The following is a 21,815-nucleotide window of genomic DNA, read 5'->3' on the forward strand; positions in this document are numbered from 1 at the left end:
AAAGTAATAAGTAGTATACTTGCCACCTTGTTTTAGATTGTCTATGAAAACATAAATATAAAACCTGGAAGCTGTGCATCTTTTCAATAGTAGGTCAAACACTCTGATATGAGCGATATAGGTCTTGTGGTAAACTATGGGATTAATAGTCCTTTCCAAAAGAAGTCAGGCATATATCGTACTTAAAACTTTGCTATTGGATTTCATTGTTGATTTACCTGAGCCAGTCTGATTTTGAAGAATATCGAACTCTAACCCCTGATAACGGTCTGATATTAAAAACTCGCTAATATTGGACTGTCACAGGTAAAATTTTAGACTGCTCAGTTTGGTAATGATTACCTGAGGATTGTTCACGTAGGTATTGGTACTAATGGAATAAATATTACAGTACGTGGTGAATGCTTGGATATCAAGGAGATTGAGAAATTCCTTGAATCATCGAAGCGGAAACGTGGGAAATAAACAGAGAATGTGGGGAACGCAAAACTATCGGTAAGCGTAACGAACTCTTTAATCAAACGTTGCTTGAATCATATTTGCTTGTTTTTTGTACAATTGTTGCGATTCCTCAATATAATCAACTCTCTCTCTCTCTCTCTCTCTCTCTGTTTTCGTCAGCTTTGTGCAGAAACAAGCCAGGTCAAAAAATGTTTACATTTTGACCCTCAAATGTACAGCGTGGCCGCCATATCCCCTTTAAATCCAGAGGCACTTGTTTCAAACGATGCGCTAATTTGTCATATCAAACTATTGAATATAATCATTAGCGAACTGTATGCAACAAATCTGATAGTTTTTTTAAATAAAGAAAATACTAAAATTGATCTACGTGACCTGTATGCATAGAACAAATAAAAAATTCGACCCAGAACCACTGGACCGTGAATAGAAAAATTATGAGGACTAAGAATGAATTTATTCTGAACAAAGTGATACTGAGCTGGACATTACTTCCAAGCAATTTCTAGTAATTTGATATTAATAAGCAACCCAGTTACCAAATATATTAATGTAGCAGATCAGTAAAAACAGACGAAAGTAGATGCTTTTGCATGTTCATATACGTATATGCACGATTCTTACAAATTATGGTTCGTAGCTCAAGCAGTGTGGCTCCTGGATCTTTTACTCTTTTTCGTAAAGGTCAGATAGATAATAATAGCTTGGATTTTGGGTAGTTGTGTCAAACAGCAATGTGACGTTGGCCTGTCTCTTTCACTGCTGGTCACTCAGTCACGGCTCTTTAAAATCAACAAGATCCTGGCCCCGAGGTTATAAAACTTTTTCCATACTCGTACTCCAACTCGTACTCCGTACTCCGAGTATGTGCTCCACTGAGTACGGCTCTAAAAACCGAGGTTATAAAAGTTTTGGAGTACGTTCTCCGCTGAGTACTATTAGAGTATGCTCCAAAAGCCGATGAATGAAATTTTAAGTTTCTGGGGTGAGACAGAGCCCGGTAATTCATGTAAATAGTCCTGGCATGAATGCAAACTGTACATGTAACACATTATTTACATGTACATATGCCCCTTTTCATCTGCAATCATGGAGATGTGCCTGCCTCTATAACTTTTGAGCAACAAAGACGATAAATCCAGTGTTATTGGTAAAATTATCAAAAAATTGTGTTTATGTCAAATGTTTTTGGAATGAGGTTAGGGAACGTAGATATAAACAAAAGACCGAGGTAATTAACGGTAAGTAACTCTCTCTCTCTCTCTCTCTCTCTCTCTCTCTCTCTCTCTCTCTCTCTCTCTCTCTCTCTCATAATTTCTAGCTTCTATCATGCGTGTTATAATTAATTAAAGTGTTATCATTTTTTTTTTTACATAAACAAGCTTTTATTTAACTATTCATTCATTCATGTATCATTCATACTTTATTTCCCTCATATGATGATTATTTCAGAACATACAATTAAACATACATGCAACACATATAATTATAAGACAAAGCATTAGTATTTATATATATACACAAAAAAGGAGGAGCGGTCCTACAAGGGGAAAGGGGGCTCGCACAAACATAGGTTATGCCGCTAACATTTAGTTATGCTGAGCTTTGAGGGTCCGATTATAGCGTGCGGCAGTGTCTAACACCAAATCTTATTTTTAGATAATCCTATGTGGAAAGACACTATTATAAGACTTTAGACTATGGGGTCACCGAGACCCACCGTCCTTATATTCAAGCGTTTGTTATCAAATATTAAACCAAATAATGCAATTCACTTTACGTTTACTTAGACATGTCTATGATTCGATGTTTTAATTTGAAATAAATTATAAAGATCATGAGGTAGGTGATGTTCCGTGTGATCAAAATGACTTTGATATTTGGAAAATAAAAATCAAATACTAGTAGATTGTTCGATACCCTACCTTCCGGCAGTAATATAAAATAAAAGTTGAGGCCTATATTAGACAAAGAACACATCTAGATATCTACAGCTAGTATGTAAGGCCACAGAGGAAGCCAAATATGTACGTCATAACTTAAAGTATTGCCAATCGAAAACTTAAATATTTGAAATCTTATCTTTTAAGTTTACATCTAATGCCCTTTAACATGTGTTTTAATTATTTAATGCTGATTCTTGATTACTTTCTATATTTCCAAGTAAGATTGCCTTTTGTTAACTTTTAGAATAGGTTTTTAATTTTTTTTAACGGTCTTGATATTTTGAGATAAAAAGAAATGAACCTTGTTCTAAATTACTCTTAATTTCACAGCGTTTTTGACACAACAGAGAGAGTCGATTTTTAAAAGCCAATATTTTCCACATGCAGACAGTAGCTGTTCTATGAAAATAAAAAAACAAGATATCATATTGACGCAAGGGTCAAATGGGCCGCAAAAATATAATTGTTGTATGAATCATCATTGCTTATTTACATAAAAAACACATCACAAAGAAAATAACGAGTTGGTTGTACTAAATTTAATGGTAGATTTAATTTTAATTTCTATATTTTCAGCAACTCGTTTTGAATTTGGACATTTTACATGTACCATTATTATTAAAAATAGAGTTTGGCAATTTTTTCCTAAATGGAATTATAAATCTTATCTACACTACAGTTTATTAAGATAACATTGTTATTTCAAAAGAATTCAAAATAAATCAGGCTAGCTCAAATTTTCTGGTCCATACAAATTTTCGCTTTTTTCATATTTTTGCGTAAAAAAATGATATGGATGTCATTTCATGATAATTTTCTACCACATCTCACATGGAAATATAACAAATTCACACACAAAATCATTTTATTTGACGCAGCACATAGAAATTAAAATACATCATTTATATAAAAGTCCATGTCATTCAAGTCTTTAGTATTTCAGGTCTTTAGTATGTCCCGTATACCGATCCCGATACAATGATTCCGAATATATCATAGTCTCGATAAAAATGCGTCTAACACGACAGTATATGACCAACTTTTCATTTACGAGCAAAACAAAAAATATTTAATTCTACATGCAAATTTACTTTTAATTGATAAAAATGAGAATAATATTAATTCATTAAAATAAAAAAAAAACTATTCCGCAGAAACGCAGTCACAATATTTAAATGTGTATCAAATAACGGACCCGTAATGAAAAAGCAATCCTATAGATAAACCACAGGAAGTAGGATTCGAACACCCTGACTGTAACTTCGGTAATCGGTTAAAAAATCAAGTTCAATGGGACAATGTAAATTGATGAAGTTTTAAAAAAGATAACTATGTCAGATCATAATATAATAACAATGGAAGAGTCGTTAAAAACACTAGTTAGTATAACCAATTACTTAAAGTTGGGTACAATGTATGTGGGTGACTGGTCATATTTGAACACAAGGACAGCGTAACTAAAATGGGCTTTCTATGTACGTTACACCATTGAACACACGGGTTTTCTTCATATTACACCATTGAAATCAGTCTAATGTAGAGAAATCCCCCAAGAAGATAATTAAGACTCGCAAGTTGTACATTTTCTTTGCCAGAAGGAATATGATATAACTTTATTTTGACAATTTTAGGGGCGCCGGGTGCGCCCTCATTAAATCCGCATCTGATTTAACGCTTATTCTATAAAATGTTTCCATTTCCAAGGTTTGTGGAATGCAACATAAATGATAAATGATGAATAAGTAAGTAATAGAAAGTGTTATACTTTTATGCATCCCCCATCCTCTGTAATGTTTAGAACTATATAACCTACATTCTCACTGTAATCAAAGAAGGTACACCGCAAGTGCATCCGATTAAAATTGATTAATAACGATACATGTACATTGATTTCTTGGTTTTAAATGATGGGGAGTATGTGTCGTATTTGACTAAAAACAGAATTCTTAAAAAGTCGAGCTATTCAATGAAATTATTTTGTACGTAGATTTACTTGTATAAGTACATTAATTAATGAAGCAAAATATCTAAAAGTTATTTTGATAATCTTGGTTGAGCTCGCCATTACTCTTAAATTCACCTTCATTATATCTATAGATATGTCATTTGATGAAAGGGTAAAAACTTTACGTTTTAATTCATATACATGTAATTATGATTAAATTTTAGCTATAATACAGCAACATTACAATATGAACAATATTATATGTTTGCACTTCATTTTATTTAGATTAAATGTCTTGAGTACGACTTTGAGAAAACTCCAAAGCTTACTCAGAAAATCGCCGTTTTGTACTCAGCCGGAGTACGAGTATGAGTATGAAAAAGTTTTATAACCTCGATACCTTGAGTACGAGTACGATTTGGAGCACGGAGTACGATTTGGAGTATGAGATCGTACTCAAGAAAGTTTTATAACCTCGGGGCCTGGCTTTCGAGTTAAGACTACGCAATTTGTGCATATTTCACTCAAAACCAGTGTCATTTTTAACTTCTTTTGATGAAAGAATTAGTTACCCCCCCCCCCCACCGAATGTCCAAAGTCTTGTTAAAATGGTTCTAGGCGAGACAGAGTGCATATCTCAAAGTTGCTGTTTTTCTTTCCTGCTGTAATTTTAGCTTAACCTATTCTGTATTTCAGCAGAGTGTAACGTGAGCCTAACTAGAAATCTAACAAGCGGCCAGTAGGCCTTAACGGTCACCTGAGTAGCATATAACCTATACACAAACTTGTCGAGGAGTCTCATATATTCATTTAATTGGGTTTTATTCTGGAGTAGAAAAATTAAAAATTTGTAGTGACGACCACCTCCCTGCCTGAAATCTTTCAAACTGAACTATGAAACCTATAATTTTGGCGAAAAACTGAAAGATCTTGTCTACAAAATCATGAATTCAGTTTTCCTTTCAGGTGTTTGGGAGTAAAGAAGATAATTTTTAAACATTATATGCATTAACACCTACTCCATTTTGGCCCTGCCCTAGAGTCAAAACGCATACTCCAGGGGACATGAAATTTAAAATTTTAGTAGAAAACTTCCTTGTAAACATAATTATGAAGTCAGTTTTTCATACAGATGTGTGAGAATAAAGAAGAAGATTTTAAACATTATATATGCATTAACACTATATTGCCATATTGCCCCCCCCCATGTCCTGAACCCCTGACCCTGGGGCCATGGATTTCAAAATTTAGGTAGAGGAGTTAGTGGACATCATAACCATGTATTCAGTTTTTTGCCTACATGTTTGGGAGTAAAGAAGAAGATTTTCTAAGATTTGATACAATTTTACTATACGGCAATATTGGCCCCACCCTAGAGCCAGAACCCCTGACCCAGGGGCCATGAATTTCACAATTTTGGTAGAGGGCTTCATGGACATCATAACCATGCAACCTGTTTTTTCCTCACATGTGTTGGAGTAGAGAAGAATATTTTTAAAAATTTGGCTTTTTTTTTGCATGTAGTGCCCCGGGGTGGTAGTAGCCCCCCCCCCACTTTTTTTGCAAATGTAGACCTAACCATTAGGCACATAGCATTATAGAGGGTTTAGCCCCCCCCCCCTCCCCCAATTTTTATCGCCGGAAGTATAGTTGACCTTGAAAGATTGAGAAAGTTGGAATAATAGGCCTACTCCCCCCCCCCCCCCCGGATTAGGAATTTCATGATTTGGGGGAAAAAAAATTTGGGTAGGTAAATGTTTTTTTGGATAGGCATACCCCCCCCCCCCCCCACACACACACACACACGGATTAGGATTTTCATGATTTTGGGAAATAGTTTTTTTTCGCAATATTTCTAAGGAATAGTCTAGCCCCCCCCCCCCCTTTCAATTTGCTTCCGACGCCAGTGCACTACCCATCCTGTCGCGCGCTATGACGTCACATATAAACATAAACACAAAACAGCTGGTTATCATAACAAGAAGACATTGATTAAAGAAATGTATTTATATTAATAAATGACCAATTTCAGTATCATTTTCTTTGATTTTCAGAGATGTTTAAAAGCAAGATATTCAAAAAGAAGCCGAAGAATAAAAAAGAAAAAGATACAGGTACGAACTGGTTTCTTTCGATACTTTCTCTTCGTTCATTGCTTTCTCTTTTTAAAATAACTCGGTAGCCTGACAAACAAGTATTTACAAATATATGTATATATAAATATGACGCTTTTGATCGAAAGTCATTTGTCATATATAATTACAAAAACAGTAATAAGAGGTTTTAAACAGATAGGACAAAGTTAAAATAAGAGGTGCTTTTTTCTTTTCACCTCGAAGAAAAGGAATTTGAAGATAGATATATTCACATTTTATTGTATTTCAAACTTACGTGTAAGAGACATGGAAGATATCAATACTAGTATTTTAAAATGAGAATTTCGAAATTACTTCCAGAAAATATGTCAATCAAACCTTTAAGATTGCATCATAAAATTTAGGGTTGTCGGAGATTAGGAAACACAGTATCAGTTAAATTTGGCCTTATCATGCAACATGCTACTTAATAAGCGTTCTTTTTTCAAATATAAGACTTGTGCATTCATATTGCATAAGTATTGAATTAAAATATACTACAAAGACATATATTGAAATACAACAAATTAACAGCATCCTCTAATCCTGACACCAAAGATATAGTCTACGATGATATACCCTCGGTAACTCCACCTGTTCTACCAAAAACACCCATTCCAAAGCAACCCATAAAGAATGCGACCACAAGGAAGATCTTCAGCAGAGATGCGATTGGAGATCTTCCCCTACAACATGTATCCTCTAACAGACGAATGGAAGACCTGGATGATGATGAGTATGGATACACAACTGGTGGTGCCATATACAATAAACAGAAAAAGAAGAAAATGGGTTTAGAGGAAACGTTCTTGGATGCACAGGAATTTGTTCCATACAGAAAAGAAAGTCATAACCCCATGATCAGCAGATTTTTCTTCTCCCCTAAAGGTGCGTTTACAAATACTAATTTCTCAAACGCTTTAATACTTTAAGTTGAATTAAATCAACGGAGTCGATTTTCCATGGCTATCTGTTAAAATAAAGTTCAGTTCAAAGCAAACTTTTAAGTTTGTATCTTACAATACCCCGGTAGATGACACAGAATCGTAGTTTTCAAATGCACTGTAGTTTTTCCGATGCTTTTACTTTCTCCCACTTTGTATGTTTTTTTTTGTTACTTTGTACATTTTGTAAATATATTTTTCAAATGAATTATAAATATGGATTTTATAGGTGACTATGCACATATGTCTGTGGCGAAGGTATGCCAAGAAATAGACAACCTACAGGGAGATGATCAACAGGATCTCAAAAAGTTCATTACTGTTCATCTGCTTCCAAGTCTGAAGCTGGACAACAAGATTGCTGACGTCTTTGTACTTCTCTCTTGCAAAAACAAATATGTAAGAAGCATTTGTATTCAAGAACTGACCGAGATGATTTTGGAGATTGATCATAGGCGGTTTTCTAGAGAAGATCTGATGAACTTGTATGAAACCGGCACGGTTCAGCTATTTACTGCCATTACGGAAACCAAGAAAACATTCTCCATTTTCCAACCTTTGATTCAACTCGGTATAATGTTCAATTGCTTTATTTATCTAAAGGCGGTCGAAGCAATGGACGATTGGATTGCATGTATACGACGCGTAATGAATACCATGCAATCAAAAACTAAACGAGTCATGGAAAGAAGTGACCCGGATGTTCGGGTGTTTGCAAAAACAGCACAATGTATATTTGGTCTAGAAAATGTGGACTTGGATGACAGTTTATTGTTAGGAGAAGATGTGGACGATTTTCTTCCAGAATTCAGCAGGGAGGATGGTGGTATTTATATCGAGGGACTAGCTGCTCTTTTTCATACGGGGAATCTGGTTAATATAATTTTTTATTTTAATGTATATTTTTGCAAAATAATTAAGTTTAAAAGGTATTCACATTAAAGTGAAACATAAATAAAAGTATATTTATATTCAGAAATCAAAAATAGATGAAAAAGCATGGTCTCCATGGAATGATTTTATTAATCATCTGGTAGTTTAGAACAAACATATGTACAATAATACTTCAATTTAATATTTCTTATGGTTTTTTTTCTTTGGTTTGTTTGTTATCTGTTTTTTTTCATGGGTTGTAGTTTTACTGCTAAGACATTCTGTTTCATAACTATCAAAAGCAACTACCATACTCTTTATTTATATTACAATATGGGATGAAAATGTGAGTATGTGAGAAGTGAGAGAGCGAATATTTCATAAAATGATTTATATATTCAAACTTTTTTTACAATAAAAAAAAAAGTAAAGACGAGCACAAGATTGTGAAATGAGGTATTCATTGCAAAGGCTACTTTGTATAGGATTAATTTATTTGGTATATTAATAGATTTTGAGACAACAATCAAAGTTGAAGGCCGGTGTACAGAAACTAGTGAGAATGTCTTCGTTTATGAACGGATCCAATGATGACGGAATGGTTAAGTGGTCTTCTTGCTTGCTTGGACAGTTCGTGGTCCGTATACTACAGAAAGAGCATCATGACGGTAAGTTATATATACACAGTATTTTATCTTTGGTCTGTATCAATTGTCTTAATATCTTACTGCATCGAGCTTTGACCTCACCAGACCAAATTATAGGTCTTTACCTTTTGTATTTGAAGAAATGGCTACGCAGACAGATAGACCAGGTCTCCCTTTCGAATATATAATCTTTTGTGGTTTATTCTTTCACCTTCTTTTTGTTGCTTCTATACGAAATCAAATAAATTTAAAATATGTTATGGCAATGCTTAAAACAGTCATGCAAAATACATAGATTTTTTATAAAATTTGTGAGTTACATGTATAATATGATTTTGGATAATCTATTGTAGTTAAACAAGATGTACTTGACCGCTGTGAAGATCAAATATGTTCAATACTGAAAAGCGACAGTTTTCAATCAGATGGGTTTAATTTTTCACATTGCTTATTGTTCCACCACAACGACAGAGTTCGTTCCAGGTACAGGGACATAGCAAAGACAAAAGGTGTACAGGAATCAAAGGCGGCAACGGAAATCCATATACAAACTCTCCTGAACAAATTTGGTATTAATTTTGAAACATCAACACCAGAGTCGAAGTTAAACAGTATACTAGAGCGCAAACAATGTATATTTAGCGATGTAGAAGCATCCATTACAATCATTTACGAAGCCTTTCCGATGGAATCAGCAGATGTTAATATGTATGATAACACCCAAATAACAAAAGGTCCGTCTAGTGAAAGCCAATACAGGATAGAAAACATGGAAAATGAGCTTGAGGTTTTAAAGGAGGTAGAGACTGAAGACTTTCACATAAATGTGGCGAGGCTTCTAGCCTTCAACCAATCACTTCCAAGGTTTTACATAAAAGAGAGGCTTCCAGGCGACAACTTACAGAGGCGGCTCCTGGAGGCAAGAGAAAAAGGAAAGATAATCCCAATCGTTGATCTAATCAGGATAATAATACAGGCAGTGAAGGCTGTCATATACGTCCACAATCAGGGATGTTTGCTCAGAGATATCACCACGGCTTCCTACGGCTGTACAGTGTCAGATGATGGCTATTTCTTGAAACTGAAAAACTTTGAGATGGCTGCAAGACCTTCGGATTTGCCGGATGGTGGAATAATTAGTGGAGTAATAGGTATGCGGGATTACTAAAATAGAAATATTGGTAAACTTCATTTTATTAGATAAATTTTTGATCATGTTTTTTTTTTATCTCTACTCCCTAGACATGGACTTTAAAGGAGTCCCTATTCGCTGGGCCGCCCCTGAGAGTCTGCTTGGGGGACATTACAGTATCTTCAGCGATGTCTGGTCCGTCAACATCTTAGCAGACGAGATCCTCAACTATGCCGCCTGGCCATACTCCGACATCAGCGATGCAGACATCAATGACATGGTCACCCATGTAATACCATGTTTAGTAATATACCACTTTATGTAACACATCTGGATTACTACACATTTTAATGAATATTTATTTTCTACCTTCAGATAGTTTTTACCCACCTTAAACCTCAGGGATTTAACCGACCCCGTCGTGTGCAGGGGCTGATTTTGGAGGGTCTGGCTACCGTTCCTGAACAAAGACTCAAACTGGAGGCCCTCAGAGAAAGATTGCTTGAGATCCTGGACAACATTGACGGGGGTGACAGCTACAGTCTGTATGGTAGGAATGTTGGTGTAAATGTATTATGTTTTAGGTGGTATATATGCCGCCCGATAAACGTTTACTGATTTGCATTAGTTCTTTTGTTTGTCATCAGACACATATTCCGGGGTAGAAGGCTCTCGAACCAAGACATATGATATCCCTCCTCTTACAGAGCGACAAAAACAGGCCAACTCGGTGTATGAAAGGGTAAGTTAAAATCTCTTGCATTTTGTCACAGTAACATTTTTAGTGTACTATCCCAGGCTCTCTTGTTGTCTCTCCCCCTCTCTCGAAATGTATAAGATATTCAATTGCTATTTCCAGGGAATTCCAGCATCGATTCAAAGATACAGAGAGCTCGAAGGTCTGACAGCTGCTTTTATATTTTCAGATTTTAAGCAATGTTTAATTTATATATATATATATATATATATATATATATATATATATATATATATATATATATATATATATATATATATATATATATATATATAATAAAAGTATAAACTTGCGTTCTTCATGCCTTACAAAATCCATTCTAGATTATAAAAAAGTCAAAGCCCATTCTACCTTTACTTTGAGCATTTTTCTCTGGATCGTGAATATAATGTATACTTTGTAGACCCTATAACTGCATTTTCACTGGAAGTGGCAGAACACAACAGTAGGCTGAAAGAACAGACAGGATTAGAACTGATTGAAATTTCCTCCGACGACAACTACAAAATTGAATCCGAGGTAGAACCATTTTAACAAGAGAGTTGTGTCAAACATCAATGTGACGTACTAGGCCTGTCTATTTCACTCAACCTTGGCTCTTTGAAATCAACAGCATTTATCTGGCTTTTGAGCTAAGACTATGCAATCTATGCATGTTTCACTCGAAACCAGTGTATTGTTTAACTTGTTTTGATGCAAGAATTAGATGATTACGTCCTAGAAAGTTCAGTGTCTTGTTAAAATGGTTCTAAAATGGGATATCTTTAAAGTAGTTCAAACAACAGAACAAATTACTTCATGAATTCATCGATATTTCTTAAATTTTGGTAAACTGATTTTAATTCAACGATTTTTCATATAATAGGACAAAATGAACAAAATTAAGGTGATGGAAAGAGTAACTGATGATTTCCTAAAGTTTACATACAAAAAACTGAACGAAATTGACAGCAGTAAGATGTGTGTAGAACCATGGCCACCATCAAAAAGTGGATCGGCAGATGGATGTAAACTGGTATGAAATTTCGAGTATTTTTAAAACATATCTGTTTTAAAAGTTTATGAAAAATATCTCATTTCATTTCTATCTTTGTAAACAGCATTATAGCTTCCCGAGGTCAACTCATCTTTTGGATGTTGTTCTTCACAAAGATCGTGGAGAGACGATTGGTCCTTACATAGAGCTTCTATATGAATTAGCCAATCACGTGGACTCTTTTCATTCAGCAGGATGGATATTTCGATGTCTTAGGGCAAAAAATGTTTGGATCCTTGAATCTCAAGTACGTTATAAAAAACACCATATCCTGCAGATCATTAAACGCGTTCTTTCAGTTCTCATTGTATAAACTACTTTATTGAATTTTCATATTTTTTGTGAGACGTTTATTGTGTATTTTCTTTTAGAAAAGAGAACAATCAATTGTGGTACCAAAGTTCGGTAAATACCGCATGATAGTTTCCTCCGATTTTGATGCACATCTAGAACAAATCAAGGTTGACAGTCGGGAGGAAATGGAAGGTGTTCAATGGTTAGTTGAGGTTTGAAGGAAATTTTCCAACTGCTCCAATGTCCAGCAAGATAACAAAAAAAATCAATATGTCATCAAAAGTTGGAATTATTTCAAATCACGTCAGCTTTAATTTTTAACCAGGTTTTCCAACGGAAAAATCTGGTTATTGAAATGGTGAAAATGGCGGGCGGGCGGGCGGCTGGCAAAAGGGTACCCTTATTGTACGGATAATTCCTCCTTGAGAGGAAGTTGTTATTTTGCAGATCAATTGTATATCAGAGGTGTGCATATTGCTAGGATTTTGATTTTTGATAATTTATGAAAAAAATACCAGCTTTTGAACTTAGTTATTTTTTGGCAAAATATTGCAGATAGAGTACCCTGATTGTACGGATAACTCCTCCTACAGTTTTAGAGATAGAAAGTTGTTCTTTTGCACATCAATTGTACATATATAAGAGATATTGCTAGCATTTTGATTTCTGGTAATTTATTGAAAAAAAAACCACAGCTTTTGAAATTAGTCATTTTTTGGCAAAACATTGGATATAGGGTACTCCATTTCACTGGAGACGGTAGGTAGTGTTTATCAATCCATAGTTGACCTTGATTATGGATACAGTTCACATAAAAGAAAACCCGTTTTGCTGTCACATTGACAGTTTTTCACTTGTATAGTATTTCTTGATTCATTTACTGATGAAAAAAGTAGTAAGAACGTTTATTTTTGTATTCTTTAGGCTTCCCATTGAAGCAATCAAAGCCGGTCTGTATTCTAAAGAAAGTGATGTGTACGCATTTGGCATGGTCACGTGGGAAGTGATGACAGCTTTTGGACAAGAGGGAGTCGTGTATGATCAAGATGAGGAACGAGAGTTGTCTTGTATCCCGTTTAACTATCAACAGTCTGAAAATGTACGATATATTTAAATTTTTAAATTGGTCATTTTCTTTATTAAATTGAAATCTTATTTCAGCTTTTTTTATCAAAGTTTGTCCGTCGTCTGTCGTCGGTGTCGTTGGCGTAAACTTTTTACTTTTACTTTTCATCTTTTTCTCCAGAACTACTGGGACAATTTCAACCAACCTTCGCACCATGTGGCTCATGAGCCTCTTGATGTAATGTGAAATTATAGAATATGGATTGTTTTTCTAATATGAAGTCGTGTTGATTTTCAGATTTTACAGCATTTGATCGAGGGATACATTCCAGAAAAACCAATAAAATGCCCGGATTGGTTTTATCAAGAAGTCACTAGACCGTGCCTTCTTCACCAAAAAATTGACCGACCATCCATGAAAACAGTTCTTCAGATTCTTCAAACACGGTACATAACATCTATTTGCATAGTACTTTGTGTTGTAATTTTTACAAATTTTATATTATCAATGTTATTAATAATGTCATGGTAAAATCATCAATAAGAATCACAAAATAAACAAAGTAATACGAAAATGTGTTCCTTATAACAATAGTGCTATGATCGTTTGTCATTTTGCTGCATAAACTGTGAAGTTTTATGCAAAGTGTGTTACAGTCAGGGATGGGGTAATGGTAATTTGTAATGGTAATTGAGTGTAATTAATTACAAATTTTGATGTAATTGGAAGTAATGTGTAATTGGCCACAATTTCAATTACATGTAATGGTAATTTAATTAATTACTTTCAAAAAAGGCATGTAATTCCTTCCAATTACTTTTCAATTACTTTCAATTACACACTGATGGACATATAAACATTAAGCTGTCCACTACCCATTTTCCCCCACACAATGGTACATTAGGTCAAGTTCGAAGAGTAGTTAAAAAGCATTGAACTGTAACTTACAGAAAACTTTGTTGAATACGGATGTTCTGCATTCCGCCATGTTGTCCAATCCGGCGAAATCATTTAGTCCCTTGACATTTTCTTATCATTTTATGTTTAAAAAATGTTTTTCAATCCGGATCTTGTCTATTCTGTAAACTGGCCGCGATAAAAAGAACCGACTGCTTATAATTAGTGAGAGTTATCTCCCGGCTACTTATCGATCGGCCTTATTCGGGGTAATTACTGCTCAATTATCGATCAATTTAACTGTCCTTGCTATTGATTTTAACAACTGTGAAAATAAATCCAAACTAGCTTTGTTTTCAACATATTTTATTGAATACTCAAAAGGATAAGAAAAAGGTTCTTTCAACTTACGAGTTCTTCTCCTAGAATATAACAATAATTGCCATGATGGAAATTTAGAACAAAAGAAAAAAATATATTATAATGTTGATATAAACAAAGACAAATTATCTGAATCTCAAAGATTCGTCTATAAACTTATGCACAGAAGCAAAAATGTTTCTATCTATATGTAAAGGTAGGTTGTTATTGTCATATAAAAGTTACTTTGTATCAATATATATATATCGACTAAATCTAGCATAAATAATTGATCAAACATGTTGTCTCTCGCTCTAGAGTAGTTTTACACACAAAAAAAAAAAAAAGAAAAAAAAAGAAATGATACACATATTCTGTGTTACCACATAAGCACAACGGGTTATTTATAATATTACGTTTACAAAGATCATAATTTAATACACAGTTGTGTCTCAACTTTATATAAATTATGATGGTACACCGTTTACCGAAAGAAAAATAAACAGGGGGTTTCGTAACATTATGCGTATGTTTGCAAAACAAATTGATTATTGTGGCTGTTCTGGCTTCTATATTTAGTGAATCCAAACTAGCAACTCATTTCAGTTTATTCCGGTTAGCCTTATTATAAATAAATACGCATTTTTTTCAACCAAAATTATATAAAAAGTTGGGGAAGGGGGGGGGGGGGGAATTATGCTTCACTCCAATTTTTTTTCAGGCCGTGATTCTGGATACCGCGGAAGTAACACAGCCTTTATCGTTTGTAATTATAACAAGCGTTGTATGGTTACACTTACAAAGTTACATTTTATCCTGTCAAAATGCTTCGTTCTTAAAGTTTATCAAATCCCAGTGTATTTGAATATTAATCAATTGTTCCCTGCACCGTAAGAGTTCTCGCCGTTACGTAATCAGCCAGCATTTAACTTGTGATACCCATATGTATTATTACGAGTGTGAACCCTTCCCAAAATAAACGGATCTTTCCGGTACTTTTATGATTTTCCTATGTATATGTTTCTATCTTTGCATTAAACTCTTCCTGTTTTTCTAAATACAGGAACTGCTCACTAAAAATCTTTAAAGATATCTACATATAGTTGAAGTAGGTAAAATTCCAGTTTTCGTAATCGCACCGGTTCTGACGCTTTTCATGTCATGTAAAATATCGAAATCGTTAAAAAAGCAAAAAAGTAAGATATTTCTGACTAAATTGTATGTTGCAATCATATGATGTTAAAAAAATGTTGTGCAATCCGGATCTTGTCTAATCTGTAAACTGGCCGCGGTGAAAAGAACCGACTGATCTTATGTTTTGTAACCCGGCCACTTATCGATCGGCGTTATTTCTCATTTATCGATCAATTTTACTGTCGTTGCTATTGATTTAAACATCTGTGAATATAAATCCAAACTAGCTACTCATTTCATTTATTCCGTTAAGCCTTCTCATAAATAAATACGCATTTTTTTCAGCCAAAATTATATCAAAAGTGGGGGTTGCGTATTATACTTATATACTTATATCATACGCCAATTTTTTTAGGCCATGATTCTGGATACCGCGGAAGCAACATTGCTTATATCGTTTGTAATGCGCGTTGTATGGTTACACGTACAGAAATACATTTTATTCTGTCAGAATGTTCCATTCTTAAAGTTTATTAAATTCCCGTGTATTTGAATATTTATCCATTGTTCCCTGCACCATAGGTTCATCATTACGTGATCAGCCACCTGTTGACTTGTCGCGTGGCCAAAGTTATGGGACACCTCCATATTGTGACGTCTCACTTGATTCAAAAATCGGGTGTGAGATTGGGTTTCCTCCAAATATCTCGAAAAATACTCAAGCTTTATCTAATCGTTTTATTCAAAACCTAGTTATAACCTAGTTATAACATACATCACCACACAAACTCGCGTACCACTGAACCAGTAACCAACGGTAGCCAAATGGTTCGCCTCGTCAGTATCAGTCTCTTTAGCTAGGGCTGATCCATGAAATGTTTTGTTTTACAGTATATACATGCAAATGTTATGTAAAGATATCGATTGTCAAGGTAATTGTGGTTTATTGTTATTTGAATACACAAATGAAAGTGAAATTATGGTGTACATTAAAAATGATATTCATATTCAAGTTTGCTTAACTATCAAGAAAGCTAACTAAGCACCAAGTACCCCGATTGTGACCAGTACCGAAAGAAGACTTTTCTGTGAAAAATAAAACATAAATTGTAACTTAACCTGACTTTGTTTCAGACTTTTTGTTCGATATAACTAAATTTCATTAGGGATTCCTTGCAATTAAAACAAGTTCCGATAGAGCGGTAAGCAGAACTTATACGATCCAATGTCTAGTGGTTCATACTATTTAGATTTACGTTATTTTGCAGACTTCGCAAGACTCTTCCTAGGCAAATCCTCAGTCTTCCCCCTTCAGTCTCTCCAGAGTTATACGATGTTTACGAGGATGCTGATATTTTGTACGAAGATGATTATGAGGGTTGGGGTGATGTATATACAGGTCCAAATTCGTCCGATGATGAAGAGTCAATAAAACCTGTGGAAGACGACAAGGCTAACTCTGCTGTTGTCAAGAGGAAACCACCACCGCCTCCACAAATCAACATGGATAAAAAGGATTTCCATGCCGACGGACGCCGCAGACCACCACCACCGCTTCCACCACTTCCACAGAAACCCAGCAAGATAGCATCAGATATGGCCGACTGCTCTCTCCCGCCGGTACCTCGTAGAGACAGAGATACATCAAACCCACAGGAGTCTAAAGATGACAAGGGATATAAGACTTGTCCGTCTGTTCTTAAAAGACTACCAGTTGTACTACGCGAAAAGGAAGAGGACTCTGCTAATCCGTCTGATGTTAATTCATGTAAATCCCTTCCTCTTCCAATAACACCACCACCGCAGTCCAATGAAAACAAAGAAGAAGATCAAGATGTTTACGCTTCGCAAATTAATCCTATTTCCCCACAACAACAAACGAAAGACGCTTTGAATTCTGCAAAAAAGCTCCCACTACCACCAAAACCACCAAAACCATCAAAACCAAACTCTGCAGATGCTAATCCCAAAATAGATCTAGGCAAGGATGAATCGAGCAATACAACTGCACTCCCCGTATCTCCTAGAAATATTCCCCAAAAACATGATGAAAAATCATCTAAACCACTTTCTGTTTCACCAAATGAGAACCAGTCGGCGTCATGTGGTCCTAAAACGAAAACAGATCGTAGTAATTCTTCAGATTCTGTTTACAAAGGTTCTGACTTTTACGGAACTGTGCAAAGTGTGATGTCTGATGACATGAGAGAAACATTTAAAGGGTCAGATTTTAACAGCTCAGATAATATGTCCATAGGTTTAGGAGATACCCATAAAGGATCAGATTTTAACAGCTCCAATAATTTAGGAGATACCCATAAAGGATCAGACATTGATCGAACAGTTCGACCCGCAAAAGACAAAAGTATTGGTACCGAATCAACACCAGCAATTAAAACAAAACCCAAAGTTTTTCCAAAACCAAAGGCAAAGCCAAAGTCGCCTTTCTATGTCAATGATCAAGAGTTGAAAGCAGACGATGTCTCCACCCCAGTGTACGTAAACCAGAATCAGCCTGGAACAAAACCAGCGGTACCACCCAGAAAGCCGCTCAATAAATAGTGGTATTGAGATCAGTAAGCCAAGAACAAAACCAGCGGTTTTTATATACAGATACTATTTTTAATTTTATGCTGCGATGGTAAAATTTTGCTTTTTCTATTCACTATGTCTAGTTTTCTTCATATCATGATTAAACACATTATCAAATTATGAAAAAATCTAGCAGCGCTTCATTACTTCAACTTTGTTTCATTTGAATCTATTGATATTGACCTTTATGAAAATCAATATGAACATTTTTAAAAAATATATGGTAAAATTAATAGAAGAGGGATATTACACCTTAATTAAAGAGACGATGAAAAAATGTTTCATAAAAATAAACATCAAAACAAATGTAAGCATTCAATGCGTATTTTGGAAATTGTCGGTCCAATAACACACCAGGTTGTGAGCAGGCTGAAGCTAGCAGCCACTAACAGCAGCCACTAAGCCCGTAAAGAAGCTAACAGCCAATAATAAAATTCATCAAAGTACTGAGAGTACTCGAACAGAAAATTATATTTTACTTTATTATCGGCATATTTCAGCTGATATTAAGAAGATATATGTATGAATAGTTTCTCTAAGCATTGACAACTTGGAGTCAGTAAAGCTCGCCTGAATGAAATTTTAAATGTGTTTGTGTTTAATGATTTCAATTGAATATTGGTATTTGTCTATACGTATGCTTAAAATTATGCCTATAGATCCCCGAACCTGTTTACATTTTTCCGAAAATAACATGAATATAAAATCATAAAAATCCTCGTTTTATTAAAATAATGGGATTAAGAGTTACAAGTCAACATACTCGAGCAATTGTGATTCTCAAATTATTGGGACTGATGGCTTCATGTATTTATCTGGTTCTGCTGGTAAGGTTACACATGCGCCCTATACAGTTATACCCACTAGCATTGTGGAGACCGAAGATTCATCCTCTTACTCATATGATTGTGATTCGTCCAATTTTGCTTTAGCACCTACAGTACAGCTCACGAGTATCCCGACAAAAACACCGACCACCGTGTTTGAAAGTCCACGCTGAGCGTGGAAGTGTCGGTACCTTTGATCTATTGTTCTCTGTTACGGCCACGGAACGAGAAAAAACACGGTGCGACACGGTGCAACGCGATGCAACACGGACAATAACACGGTGTAACACGCGGTATTTACCTGTGAAAAAAGGAGGATTTAGAAATAAAACTTATAAAGAATAAAATATTTATTGATGAACGTAAAAGAATGAAAGAAAAAGACAAAGAAATAGAAATAAATAAAATTTTTAGGCACGCAATTTTCAGACGTATGTGATTGTTACTGTTAATTTTTGTTGATATTAAAAATCGATAACGCCCACATAAATGTTTGATCAATTAAAACACTAACACTTTCTTTTCCTTTTTAACATTTAAATAAACGGTTCCATAAGTTTTTGTTTCAGTCCGTTTTTAAACGAAGTAGTAATCGTAGTTACTGTAGTTTGGCAGTTTCAATAGTGCATAGAACAATAACTGTGATCTTTTCTCACTTATACTCTATTCAACGATAACAAATCTAACGGGTTGTCGAAAACAAATGTACTTTCTCTAAGTAATATAATTATACAGCTTTATATTTAATATATTTTCAAATTTTCTTTCTTTTATACATATGTTTGATGTACTTGTCCATGTAGACTAAGTACCGCACGGTACATATTCATAGCGCTAAGAATCCGTGGATCGGTACTTGATATTTTTTTTATTTCATCTTTATAGCAACTTGAGTTTAGAAATTATTTGTGTTCCAAGAAACTACAGTTTACTCGGTATTGCAATAATTACTGTTTGATTGTTTAATGATCGTCATATAAGAGAGAGAGAGAGAGAGAGAGAGAGAGAGAGAGAGAGAGAGAGAGAGAGAAAGAGAGAGAGAGAATACCAGTATGAGTTTAATTTAAGTACATTTTAGTTGTAATTCAGTGTAATAAGTTAGATTTATAGTTTCCAATATATTGAACCCTTTTCCCTAAAATTGCGATAGAATATATGCAGTCACGGTCCACGTGCTATCCCTGTCAATCAAATCAGCCCGCGAGATAGATCACGTGCTCCTTCCACGATATGGAAAAATGCCATTCTATTGTTTTTTTGTAAGTCCGCAAAATAGAAAAATGTTTAACAATGAAGTATTCAGTGTTTGAAATATTTAGTTTCTTTATTCTTATACTGCATGTATGAGGGTTGGAATATTACGTTGTAAAATCTCTCTCTCTCTCTCTCTCTCTCTCTCTCTCTCTCTCTCTCTGTACTTTTGTGCAATCATTTTAGAATTATCAGATTTCTATTTGTATGAATTTCATTCATTCATTTTAGATCCATGGTTTTGATAACAATTTCAACACAATGACTAAAAGTTTGTGAAGTTCACGATGTAATAAGATTTTTCGTTAAAATTTCGACGCTATTTCACATCAATAAAGTTGTGTGTTCTAAATGCTTGCAAAAAGTGACCGGTATTATCTCATTCATCTTTTTAATCAATCAGGTACCCGGTAAATAAATTCTTATCGCAAGTTTATTCTTTGAATTTCCCGCATTTATAGAGTTGCTGAATTGTTCCCCGGATCCACGCGCCGATAGTCTTACGTGTAGTTGTTTGTGTACATATCTACAGACGATTTTTTTTGTTTGTTAGAGATTAGGAAAAATCATTGAACTAACAAAGTAGAAGTAAGATATTTTCAGACCATACACACAACGGGTTGTGATGAGATACCAAACAGGTGTTCGCGGAAAGGTGTGAATAACGGCATCTCGAGTACACCTGTTCAGACGTCCAAATATACACAAAGTTAGTTGTAAATTCCAATGACACCTAACAAGACAGACAATAACACCTGTTGTGTATAGAACCCAAGATGAAAGACAATGCTTGGTATCTGATCAGCTTCCGTATATCGCATGAGTGATTTTTTTTCATGTGAAATCACGAGGCCATTACCAGCTATACGGAAATAAAGTTGAAAAATATTTTATGAAATGCGGGTATATTTTTAATACATGTACAATGCTTGAATATAATTTAACAAGAGTTTGTTCATGTATTTATTTATAATCTATAATATAAAAGTGATTTTTTGTTTACTTATTGCTACATAAATAAGTCCAAATTATTCGAGTCACCGGTAATATGGGGTTGTTATTTACCACAGCACATCAACAGCACATGTTTTTAGAAAAACATGATCTGAAATGTTTTTATTTCTCATTTTTAATTGTTTTAAAGTAAGGCTGTAAATTAATTGATAAACCAGAAAGTGTTTACAGATAACAGAAATAAGACGTTTAAGCTCCCGACATTTTAATAGGATCGTCAGTTACAACATCACGTATGTTTAGAAAAAAAACAAGATGAATTAAATTGATTTGAATTTTGATTATATATTAATTGATTATTAAATATTTTTGGTGAATTTATTTCCATTTATTTAAGAACAAATGAATTAAAAGGTACCCATATACGTCGAGTTTTCAGATCACAAAAAATTAACTTCACGTTGACAGCCTCGACAATTTTCTGGGTCCGTGCAACTTAAGTCGACATTCTTTTTTTTTTTAAATGTGAAAAGGATATATATGTTTCAACCCTTGTTGAGCCA

The 21,815-nt window shown here is 34.5% G+C and overlaps 1 protein-coding gene across 2 annotated transcripts; it reads left to right on the top strand.

The window, feature by feature from the left end:
• The first annotated feature begins 289 nt into the window (after positions 1-289).
• LOC128167093 (uncharacterized) lies at positions 290-18,898 on the top strand. 2 transcript variants are annotated; one of them, XM_052832620.1, is made up of 18 exons: positions 290-306; positions 421-495; positions 6,408-6,467; positions 7,023-7,376; positions 7,662-8,305; positions 8,817-8,973; positions 9,306-10,103; positions 10,195-10,373; positions 10,460-10,634; positions 10,732-10,826; positions 10,944-10,983; positions 11,245-11,360; positions 11,707-11,856; positions 11,942-12,124; positions 12,249-12,373; positions 13,096-13,270; positions 13,535-13,683; positions 16,897-18,898. In XM_052832620.1, exons 3-18 carry the CDS (start codon positions 6,410-6,412, stop codon positions 18,188-18,190), a joined length of 4,692 nt encoding a protein of 1,563 aa, XP_052688580.1. In that variant the 5' UTR covers positions 290-306; positions 421-495; positions 6,408-6,409; the 3' UTR covers positions 18,191-18,898. The 2 variants fall into 2 exon arrangements, with proteins under 2 accessions (XP_052688580.1, XP_052688579.1); XM_052832619.1 differs by lacking the exon at positions 290-306 and having other exon boundaries at positions 351-495.
• The last annotated feature ends 2,917 nt before the right edge of the window (positions 18,899-21,815 follow it).

Source organism: Crassostrea angulata, chromosome 10 (genome assembly GCF_025612915.1).
Source record: "Crassostrea angulata isolate pt1a10 chromosome 10, ASM2561291v2, whole genome shotgun sequence".
Classification (NCBI taxonomy): Eukaryota; Metazoa; Mollusca; class Bivalvia; order Ostreida; family Ostreidae; genus Magallana; species Magallana angulata.

What these genes read in the sequence shown, in the direction of transcription:
- LOC128167093 (XM_052832620.1), top strand. Translation starts at nt 6,410, where the DNA reads ATGTTTAAAAGCAAGATATTCAAAAAGAAGCCGAAGAATAAAAAAGAA. An exon ending in TTTGGATCCTTGAATCTCAA is followed by an intron (nt 12,125 to 12,248) that starts GTACGTTATAAA and finishes ATTTTCTTTTAG; the next exon opens with AAAAGAGAACAATCAATTGT. An exon ending in ACTATCAACAGTCTGAAAAT is followed by an intron (nt 13,271 to 13,534) that starts GTACGATATATT and finishes GTTGATTTTCAG; the next exon opens with ATTTTACAGCATTTGATCGA.